The 11,475-nt window shown below is 54.6% G+C and overlaps 1 protein-coding gene across 3 annotated transcripts in view; it reads right to left on the reverse strand.

Annotated features, from left to right (window-relative positions):
- Positions 1-9,315, reverse strand: part of LOC101946009 (receptor-type tyrosine-protein phosphatase kappa-like) — a 134,553-nt gene extending 125,238 nt beyond the window's left edge. The window contains exon 1 of one of the 3 annotated variants that reach the window (XM_065598601.1): positions 9,064-9,315. In XM_065598601.1, coding sequence (XP_065454673.1) covers positions 9,064-9,166 — 103 coding nt within the window. In that variant the 5' untranslated portion in view covers positions 9,167-9,315. The remainder of the gene's footprint in view (positions 1-9,063) is intronic. The other 2 variants (XM_065598600.1, XM_065598602.1) reach the window with 2 other exon arrangements.
- Positions 9,316-11,475: the final 2,160 nt, after the last annotated feature.

Below are 11,475 nucleotides of genomic sequence, written 5' to 3' on the forward strand. Positions count from 1 at the left end.
TGGCAGGCACAAGACCGTTTCCTACAGAAATCAAGGCGAGGGCTAACACTGGCAGTCCTGGTGGATACAAGGATATTTCACGCCATATTGCTACAGAGAAACGTGCAAGCTGTGCCATGGCTCCCACGGTCAAAATCAGCAGCAGCTTTTTCCCCACCTGCCGGGTCAAACCTGCGTGATGGTGTAACCAAAGCTGAAGTTTGAGAGGTTTCTTCTTGTGCTAGCAGTCAAGAAAATGTTCCCAGACTCCAAAATTGCCAAGAGCTATGATCATGCTTCCCCCAAAGCAACCCATGTTACACAAGGGGAAATCGCACCTAACACCAGAAAATGGACAATGTGGGACTGAAGGCCATGAACGACGGTTTGGCACTGGATGCTAGTTTAGACAAGTCTGAGAAGCGTTTTCCAGTCTTGGTTACATATGAACACCCAGAAATCAGCTGTACAGTGACAGAGTTTTTAGCTATGGTTTCTTAGAATCATAGAATATCAGGGTTGGAAAAGACCTCGGGAGGTCATCTAGTCCAACCCTCTGTTCAAAGCAGGACCAATTCCCAACTAAATCATCCCAGCCAGGGTTTTGTCAAGCCTGACCTTAAAAACTTCTAAGGATGGAGATTCCATCACCTCCCTAGGTAACCCATTTCAGTGCTTCACCACCCTCCTAGTGAAATAGTGTTTCCTAATATCCAACCTAGACCTCCACCCACTGCAACTTGAGACCATTGCTCCTTGTTCTGTCATCTGCTACCACTGAGAACAGCCGAGCTCCATCCTCTTTGGAACTCCCCTTCAGGTAGTTGAAAGCAACTATCAAATCCCCCCTCACTCTTCTTTTCTTCAGACTAAATAACCCCAGTTCCCTCAGCCCCTCCTCGTAAGTCATGTGCCCCAGCCCACTAATCATTTTTATTGCCCTCCGCTGGACTCTCTCCAATCTGTCCACATCCTTCTTGTAGTGTGGGGCCCAAAACTGGATGAAATAGTCCAGATGTGGCCCTACCAGTGCAGAATAGAGGGGAATAATCACTTCCCTCGATCTGCTGGCAATGTTCCTACTAATACAGCCCAATATGCCATTAGCCTTCTTGGCAACGAGGGCACACTGCTGACTCATATCCAGCTTCTCGTCCACTGTAATCCCCAGGTCCTTTTCTGCAGACCTGCTGCTTAGCCAATCAGTCCCCAGCCTGTAGTGGTGCATGGGATTCTTCCTTCCTAAGTGCAGGACTCTGCACTTGTCTTTGTTGAACCTCATCAGGTTTCTTTTGGCCCAATTCACTTGTCCTTGTTGAATTTTGTCACAGAGTCCCTGGGCGATGCTCTGGAGCTGCTCCCTACGAAGTCAGTCAGGACTCAGATGAAGTCTCCCCTCTGTGAGCAGACTGTCTTCAGGGCAAGGAGCTCACATGGCTTCCACCATCCTGGGTCTGACCTTGGAGCATTCAGCATATGCCCCTCTGTGCACTTCCCACAGCGAGTCCGCCCTGGCGGGGTCCTGCACCCCCACTTCGCAGTCAGACGTGACTCTCATCAGAGGTTTATTAGATGACAGGAACAGGGACTAAAACAGAGCTTGTAGGTACAGAGAACAGGACCCCTCAGCCGGATCCATCCTGGGGGGCAGCGAGCCAGACACCCACATCTGCACTCACTCCTGGTCCCCAGCTAGCTCCAAAACTAACTCCCCCTCCAGCCCCTCTTCCTCTGTGCTTTGTTCCTTTCCCGGGCCAGGAGGTCACCTGATCTCTTTGTTCTCCAACACCTTTAGCATCCCCTTGCAGTGGGAAAGGGTCCCGTCCATTAGTTGCCAGGAGACAGAGTGTCGGCCATTTATGTGCACTGGCCCTTTGCTCTGCAACAATCTCACCCTCTAGAGACTTAAGAGATGCATAGGGGAAACTGAGGCACCCACACAGTATTCAGAGGAAACATTAAGAACAGCCCCACTTCGTCACACACCTCACCAGATTTCTTTTGGCCCAATCCTTTATTGCACACTGAATAACTCTCAGGAATTGTTTGATGCAACCAATGTGCTACCAAAACACAACGCTGACTGGATTAAATGTGCTACATATTCAGCGGATAATGCTGCAAGCATGCAGGGTAAGCACACCAGTATATTGTCTCAAATTAAAGCCAAGCAAACAACGAACGAGGGAGTGTGTATGCAGGGGGGTGCCTCTGCCACCCTGTGCACCTAATGGCCAAGCATGCCTCAACATCACTGCAGATGAATGGTGAGCATTTGATACTGACATTTACTACCACTTTCAGAGACGTGTCAAAAGAGCGGCCTCACTGAATGAACACAGGGCATTTTGCAATACTAGTGTGAAGAAAATTGAAGCATATGAAAAAGTGCTGGCTGTCTTTGGAGGGATCTACTGAACGCACCTTGGCTACTCGCGATGGGCTCCACTCCTTCTTTGTCAGCGGTTTGGACGAGGAAGAGCCAAGAGCTGCTGTTGGACCACAGGAACTAAGAATACTTTGATAAAGGTGTACTTAGGGTTTTTGCATGCAGTGCTGCCCACATTTAACAAGTTAAACGTTCTCCAAACCGAAGCACCAGTGATTCTCCTTTTGAACTCTGCAGTGATGACGCTACACAAAGTTATTATTTTGAGATTTGTGCAGTCCGCTGTGCTAGCCACAAGTGAAAATGTTATGGAACTAAATGTCGAAGACTCTTCTGTGTGGTTACTAGCACCTGAACTATTTGTAGGCTTTGAGATACGTAACTGTGCAAGAAAGGAAAACATGATTAATACAAAGCCATGTAACAACAGTCTTGGCTGAAGCTGTGGGGTTTGTTCTTTTTTTCTCTTTTTTTTGCAAATAGCACTGGTTACAAAAAGAAGGCACTGCATCTAGAAGACCCTGTACTTAAGAGTCTGATTTTGTTAACCCAACCAGTTGTTTATCAGTATCTTTCTGAGATATGGAGTTGACGATTGATTTCCTGGACCTGATGTGATCAGCATGCAACAAATGGAACCTCTGCTTTCCAAATGTAGGGATTATCAAGTCTGCGAGGCACTTCCTGAACATGACAGCCCTATGAGAACTGATGGGTTTTGGCATACAAGTCGAGAGGCGAGAGGCAAGAGTCTCTGTGCTTTGAAAACTTGTAACATCAAATGTTTAATCTCCCACCGCAGCACTTCATGGAAAGACTATTCAGCATAGCTCAGAAACACTAACCAGCATGAGAAGTTCCTTGGGGGCGGGAGGGGAGAAACACAACTCACCCAGCAACCTGGGCCCAATGTGTAGGAAGAGGCAAGGGTGGGACACACTACATGCTATGCTGGCAGCAAAAATCAATCTCTTTTCCCACATGAGATGTCACCAGTGGCAGCCTTCTCCTGAACTGTGTGAAAAGGCAAAGTCTGCCACGTGTACCAGTTTGTTCAGACAAAAGGAAACACTCTGCAGAGTAACGGAAGCAGGCACTTTTATGTACATAAATACTTACTTTTGTTCTAGCCAAAACCAGCAGTAAAAATGAAAAAAAATCCGATAGCTCACAGTCTTTTCAAAATTTGTCTGTCAGTCATGAAGACAGATAGAGAAACGTTTGCCTGTCTTAGTTTCTTTCATTATTTTGAACCTGTCATTGTTACAGGCGTGACACCAAACTTTCCCCAGGAATGTCATCACTGTATGGAGTTGATTGCATTGCATCCCGCTGTGGCCACCTGAAATGTTGGGAGGTACGCCACTGCCCCGCCTCCCGAGGAAGGGCAGCCAATCCGGGCTGCTGCAGGAGGCAGGCAGAGCTGCCCCCACTTCCCCTAGGAGGCAGCACTGGTCTCATAGGAAGGGTGGGAGGAGCAGAAAGAGCCCAGCAGCTCAGGATGGCTCCACTACCCCCTCTGCCCCATGAGCACTAGGGATAGCTCCTCTGTTCCTCCCCTCCCCACTGTCACAACTGGGTCTTGGGCAGTCTGACCTAGTGGACGGAGCAAGAACCAGGCCAGGTCAGCTACCAGGAGAGCAGAGCCCAAGACAGGCCAGAGGGCAAACGGAGAGTCAGGTGTCAGGCAGGGTCAGGTTACAAGGAGAGCAGGCACACCTAGTGCAGGGGAAGCAGGCCTGAGCAGGGAGAACTCAGTTGCATCATCAACTTCCTGGTCCTGCGCTTGGATTAAATCGAGGCTGGGGACCAGTCCCGACCCGCAGGATTTCACCAATCAGGTCCCAGACCGGCGTCTTCTGTTAGAGTTCAGCTGCTATTCTAGCACGTGTTAGCAGATCAGCGGCGGCAGGCTGGGGCTGCTTAGCTCTTAAGAGCTACATAGACTAGGACTCAAGACCCAGAGTCCCTGATATCACCTCCCCCTCCCTCAGGGTGATGGGGGGCCAGGCTGTTCGGCTGAGTGCTTGCACAAGTGTGGGCAGGTATATATTTTCTGCAGGCTCCCAGGTGTGCTCCGTAGGACCGTACCCCTCCCAGTCAATAAGATACCAAAGCCTGCCACAGTTATGTTTAGGGTCCAGGATATTGCGAACCACGTACCCCTCATGGCCCTGTACCTGTACTGGAGGAAGAGGCGGTTGGGTCATGTGAGGGAAAAGGTTTTTTGTGTAGGGCTTCAAAAGCGATATGTGAAATATTGGGTGTATCTTCAGAGAGCGGGATCGCTGAAGTTCAAACCTGACTGGATTAACCTGTTGCAGGATCTTCAAAGAGCCAAGAATGGAAAGTCCAGCTGTGAGTGGGTCTGTTGGTATGGAGATGCTCCGTAGAGAGTCATACCTTTTGTCCCACAGAGTAGGTGGGACCTCGCTGTTGATGCTTGGCTGCATGCCACTTATAGTCTGCTCTTGCTTTTTCCTGGTGCTTATTCACTTCTTCCTGGGCCAGACAAACCTGCTGCACTGGGTCTGAGGCGGCCAGATTGGGAAAGAACGTGGATAATTGCAGGTGAATCAGGGGTGGTGCCCATAGGTGGTAAAAAAGGGGCTTTGACCTGTAGATGTATGGTCTGCGATGATGGGTAGGCAAACTGTGTGTAAAAGGGAAATTATCCTGGTGATGACTGATGTAGCATTGCAGATACTGCTCAAGAATTTGGTTGGCCCTCTCCGTCTGGCTTTTGGACTGGGGATGGCCGGCAGAGGAAAGACATGTGCGGACCCCCAGCAGAACCAGGCTGTGAACTGAGACCCTCGATTGGAGGTGATGCATTCCAGAAGGCCGTGGAGCTGGTCTGTATGGCTAATCCATAGCAGGGCTGTCTCTTCAGCTGAGGGGAGGCCTGTGCAAGCGATGAAGTAGGCCATTTTGTACAGTGGTCTGCTACCATCAAAACTGTTGCAAATTTGTTGGACGCTGGTAATTCTACACTAAGGTCTATGTGATGGCCCCCGGGTCAAGATGGGGTGTCCAAGGGCTGGAGGAGACCACAGGACTTGTGGCGTGGTGTCCTGGTACAGGCACAAACATCACAGGAGACAATGAATGACTGCATCATTGGTCACATCCCGGGCCACCAAAAGGAGCAGAATATTATTCATTGGGTCTTGAAGCACTCCAAGTGTCCTGCTAGGGAAAATCATGGCATAGATGCAAGACTGCAACTCTTGTGGGTCCAGGGGGAACAGAGATCACGTATGTGATCCCTTCCTGGGAGTCATGCGGTTGCTTGTGGATAATAGCTTGCTCATCAGGTGGAATTCCTGAGGCTGAGTGTATCAATCTGAGAAATTCTGGTGACGAATGGCACTGAGAAAGTTATGGGATTGGAGAACGCGGGTTGTTCCTGGCTGAGGCCTCATGAGTTGATATTGTGTCTTTGGGGCAGGGCGTTGGCCTTGCCATTTTTGGATCCAGGGGGGTATGTGATAATGAAATTGAATCATCAGAAGAACAGGGCCCACTGAAGCTGCCATTGATCGAAGGGTTTTTCCCTACATAGGTATTCCAGATTTTTATGATCAGCGAATACCTGGACTGGGTCGCGAGCTCCTTCCAGGTACTGCTGCCATTCTGCAAAGGTGGTTTGTGTCGCCAGGAGTCCCAGTCTAGTTCTGCAGGAGTGAGCTTCCTTGAATAACAAGTACATGGGTGTAACAACTGTTTGGGATCAAGCCGCTGGGAGAGGACAGCCCCAAGTCACCTCACTCTATACACTTGGGAGCGCTGGTGACACTACTTGCCACCCACACACTGGGGAAGGGGGAGTCACGAGTCCGAACAAAACAACCACTTCATCCTTAAAATGTCTCATGATTTTGGGGTCTGGCTTGTGATTTTTTAACCTTTGGGGTTGGCAGTGCTGCAAGTGTGTGTGGGCAACGGGGCCCTGTCCGCTCTCTCGCCCCTCTGGGTGGGGGGTCTCCCTGTCCATTCTCCCACCCCTCTGAGCAGGGGGACCCTGTCTGCTCTCCCATCCTTCTGGGGGGTCCCCGTTTCTCCTCAGGAGAAACCCCATTTAAAATTGCCCTAGGCGTAGAGCCTTCCCTCCTTGAGGCCCTATTGGAGGAGCAGGATCCTGCGTTGGCCTCGCCACCAATTAGATTCCTCCTGCACCAAGGGGGCGGGGCTTACAGGGCCCAGCGTTCTATGGGGTGACAGTTGGAGCCCAACTGCCATGGAGCCTTCTGACCCCAGAATCCCCCTGCCCCACTGGCTCCGGAGTGGGGCTGCCCCGGGCAGCTCCTGGGGTGGGCTTGGCCGGGCCCTGGGGAGATGGTTCATGTTTCCGAGGGGGGCCCGGCCACGTCCCTCGGCCGGGCTTGGGGAGATGGTTCGTATCTCTGAGGGGGGCTGACCACATCTCTTGACTAGGTTTGATTGCCGAAAAGCCAGACATGTCCGTGAAAAACCGGACGTATGGTAACCCTAGTTCACATCTCCGCCCGGGGCTGGCCACTCCCCTCGGCCTAGCTTGGCCCTGTCGCGTTGCTGGGTGGGGCTGGGGTTGTTTCTGCACGGTTCCTCTTTTCACACACAGCACAACTTTCAGCTCAGCCTCAGCGAGAGCGATCAGGGCGGCCCCTCCCGCTTCTACCTGGGCACCGTTCATGCCAGCAGTCCCTCATGCCACACCCAAGGGGAGATGGTCCTGACTGCTGGGGTGCCGGGCTCCTTTTCCATTCACTGGCATGCGTTTGCTGCCCTGTGTGAGGGAGTTGGTGCCACCGTGGGTACCATGCCCCGGCCGGGAGCCGTCTCACAGGCTGCGCAAGTGGTTTTACTCAGTACAGCACTGCCAGCCTGAGGCCCCAGGGACAGGAAGCCTCCGTTTCTCCTCGGGGCAACTCGAACCCAGACAGCGCCAGCTTCCCCGAACGAACGCTGCCTGGCCTGCCCTGAGCTAGAGGAAGCTGGAGTGGGGGAGGGGAGCTGAGCCTCCATGGCTGTGTGCGGTAGTGTGGACACCTGTGCACTACGAACCCGACTGAGATGTTTCACACGAGCCCGGACAGCTGTCAGGTCAGGACTGTGCCTCCTCTTGGGCTGAATGAAAGCCAGCAGCCTGCGTGCGGGCCACAGGCCCGTCTCCATTCTCTTGAGCCAACCTGCAGGGCCCTTAAAGCACCAGCGCTTTTAAACGGGTGCAGCCCAGAGCCAGCTCTGCCAGCCACGTGACTACCATGCAAACTGCTCCTAATTTACCACGCTTCTCACTCTTTCCAGACAGACCCATTTCAAGAAACAACTGATTTAAGAAAGATCTTGTCAAAAGCCGTTGATCTGCAGGGTCGGGTGCTACAGCCTCCGTGGAAACAAACCGCAGCAGCTAACAAACAGAGGTTGAGGCAGTCCCACTCTGCTCCAACCCAAACGCCCTCTCAGAGCCATGTTTCCACTGACCCGTGACTGGGCTGGCACAACAATGCAGGACACAAGCCGGGCTCTGCCCAGGCTGGCGTGAGCCATGCTCCCTGCCCGGGTTCATGCCTGCAGTCGCTCTGCCCTGCTGAGGGGAGGATGAAAGCTGCACCTCGGCAGAAGGGGAGGGTCCCTGCCGTGAACAGAGATGGGTATCGCAGGCCATGTGACGCAGGGGAATTGTTATGGCAAGACACTTCTGTACCACATTTCCTACCACAGACAGTGACTCGGAGCTCAGGCTCCCCCGGCAGAGAGGGGGGGTTACTGGCGCTCTGTGCAGAAAGCTGCCAGCCCCACAGTACAGCGCCTGTGCCAACGTGCCTCTGCCATGGAAACGAATCCCTGCTGCGTGGTCCCATCGCTCATACCAGGTACCCCTCCCCTCCCAGTGGGCACTGAGAACGCAATGAACTCGTTACAGGAATGAGCCCACGGTGCTGGGGGCTCCACGGGAATCTGCATGGCTCAGAGGGAGCAGGGAGCGCAGGGGGGCTGGCTGCTCCTGGTACCAGAGTTATTCGCGGAAGAGAAACAGAACCCCACAGGTTCCCCCCCACCCCCATGTGTGGGACTCACACCTGCCCCCCAGGGAACTGGTGATACTATTTGTAGGGTAGCATAAAGGCCAATTCCCCGGGCTTCTTCTCCCCAGTCCAGAGCCAGACGCTGACCTGTCTGCTGGCGCCAGGGTTTTTGCCGCCCTAGGCGGCAGCGCTCCTCCTGTGAGCATTCGGCGGGGGGGGTCCTTCCGCTTCATGTCTTCGGGGCACCTTGGCAGCGAGTCCTGGAGCGAGTGAAGGACCCGCCGCCGAATTTCCGCCGAAGATCAGGAGCGGAAGGACCCCCCGCCGCCGAATTTCTGCCAAGGACAGCAAAATGCCGCCCCCCAAATCCTGCCGCCCTAGGCGACTGCCTAGGGTCGCCTAGTGGAAGCGTCGGCCCTGCAGGGGAGGGACCTGCTTCCCAGAGGGGCGCATGGCTGCAGCTCTCCCTTGGCCTCCTCAGGGGAACACGGTTTCCTGCCCCGGCGTCACCCCCAGCTGCCTTTCACCCCAGCTCTCTGAGGGGCGCTTGGTGCGGAGCCCCGCAGGCTCTGGCACGGACGCGGAGGGCAGCCCCCTCCCGGGGCAACTGCAGCAAGACTGACGGGGCAAAGCCCAGCAGCCACCTTCAGACAGGGGAGCAGCAAAGCCTGAGGCGGCTCCTACCTGGAGTCTTGGGGCTGCTGGGCTTGGCCGGTGTCGCTCTCTGGGCAGACAGCAGGGGCGGAAGGGCCAGGAGAAGGGCCAGAGCCGACACCTGCGGGGCCATGTTCCAGACAGTCCCAGGGCAGAGCTCAGCCCCACGCGCTCTGCCTCTCAGCTCAGCTCCTGTGTGAGCTCAGCGCGACAGAGACCAGCGAAGAAAGGAAACAGCCAAACACACAGAAATTGCATGTGGTGCAAGAGCTTCCTCCTTGGAGACAGAAACTCCTGTCAGAGCTGCTCTTGTTCCTCTCCGGGTGTGCTGGGGCACCGCGTGCCTCCAGACCTGTCCTGTAACCTCGCTGCTCTGGGAGCTGTCAGACTTCTGAGGGGAACACACAATCTGCTGCTTCCCCTCATCACTGGGCCAGGACTCCTGGGTCCCTTTGGCCCATGCCCAGCTCGCGGGGGCAAGCAGGCAGGGAACTTGAGAGCAGCTGGGCCTTAGCGTTATAACGCAAGCCATGGACCAGAGCTCCAGGAAGGATGTGGGCTTCCAGGGTGCCAGCGGTTGCCAGGTCATGGTACAGCTTGTGAATCCTGGGGTCCCTAGGGCAGGACTGACAAGGGTTTATGAACCCTCCCCTCATCAGACAAGATGGCTAGGTTGTGCTAGGGTTGTGCTAGGGAGCTGGTTTAGGATGGGTGCTCTGGAGAGCCCCATGGAGTCGCTGCTCGGATGTTGTGGTGCCCCCGGAGTAAAGTGTCTCCCTCCTGCCCTAGAGTTCACAGAGAGAACCCCATGATTTAGGGGCGTAAGGCCTTCCACACTCAGGAACAAAGTTCCCCACCTTTTTACTGCCACGAAATGCTGGGTCGAAGATACTCCTTCCCCCTTGCATGGATGACGGTCTTCATCAGCCAGTGAAGTCAGAGCCTGTCCCCCACGGGACCGGGCTAGGAAAAGTTAAAGTACAAGCAGATATTGGCATGAACGAGAGGACAGTCACAGGACATCTGACGCTGGACGCCATCATTGGCTGAGGCTTCTGAGAGCAATTGGCAAGAACCAGGAAAAAACTGGCCAGAGAGTTGTGGGGAGCAGGAGTCCCTGGAGCACAGTTCTACTGAATTGGATCTGCCCCAGCGATTTCCCGGGCGTGGGAATGAACAAGGGGTGTGGTTAACGCACGGGGCTTTGGAGAGAGAGCTTTGCCAAGCACCTGCTACCAAGGGGTCTGTGGGGTCGTGTGGAGGCCTCGGGAGGACTCCTCAGCGCCCCCTGCCGTGCCCAGTGTCCAGAGGCTTGAGGAAGCGCTCAAGAAAGGAGGCACAAGCCCAGCGTGCCCAGGAGGAGAAGGCCTCAGGATGAAGGCCGCAGAGTGACTGCGGAGCAGAGGGGAATGTGGGATTCCCCCAACCCTTTTCTCTCTCAGGCAGGTGAGGTCTGGAAGCACCGGCAAAGCTGACCCCTCAGAGCCCACCTATGGCAGAGGTGGAGTAACTCATCCTGTGTCTGACTCCGGGCGGGGGTCCGAGCCTGTCGTGCACTCCCTCCCCCTCACGTGGCGCTGCAATGTGCAGCTGGGCTCGGGGAGGAAGTGAAACTCTTCAGCATCTGGAGCCCTGAATTGTCTCCCTGTCATTCCCTGCGCCTTGCGCTCAGCTTCCTCTTTTCGGTGCCATTGGAGACTGGCCTGGGACTCCCCAGCCTGGAGCCTGACCTCGCTTTCTGCTGATTCAGCCAGTCCTCTCCACTGTGCATTTCCTGACCTGCACCTGCCTCCGTATGATCCAGATCGGGGGGGGGGGGGGGGGGGACGGGACACTCAACTTTTCCATAAAAAAATTAAACAAAAATCGTTTTATTAGGACATGCTGCCACAATGCCTCATGGGAGTTGTTCTCATAGATTCATGGATTCCAAGGCCCGAAAGGACCATTGTGATCATCTAGTCTGACCTCCTGCATAGCACATGCTTCTCTACAGGCTGGGCTCCCTAGTCATATTACGTGTCCCGTGATTAAGGCTCCGTGTTTGTCACGGAGGTCACGGACTTCTGCAGCGGCCCATGCGGCTGGCCTGGGAACCACCTGAGCAGCTTGGGCAGCCCCTGGGCCATCGCACCGGCAGCTGCTGGGGCAGACTCGGGCCCCCCACCCCCCAGCAGCAGGAGTTTGGGTGTGGGGGGACTCAGGACTGGGGGGCAGTGCTTACCTGCAGGAGGGCTCCCTGGAAGGGCAACAGGAACTCCCCTCCCAGCTGCACAGGCTGCCTCCATCTGCATGCCAGCTCCGCCAGCAGCCTCTGCATGCTGGTGGCTGAGTGATCACAGCACCTGGAGGGGTTTGCTGCTTGTCGCTGGCATAGCATTGTGTGAGAGAGCCCAGGCTGGAGAGTTAAGGGGGCACAGTGATTCCACAGTCCCAGGCTGC

Source organism: Chrysemys picta, chromosome 6, assembly GCF_011386835.1.
Source record: "Chrysemys picta bellii isolate R12L10 chromosome 6, ASM1138683v2, whole genome shotgun sequence".
Classification (NCBI taxonomy): domain Eukaryota; kingdom Metazoa; phylum Chordata; order Testudines; family Emydidae; genus Chrysemys; species Chrysemys picta.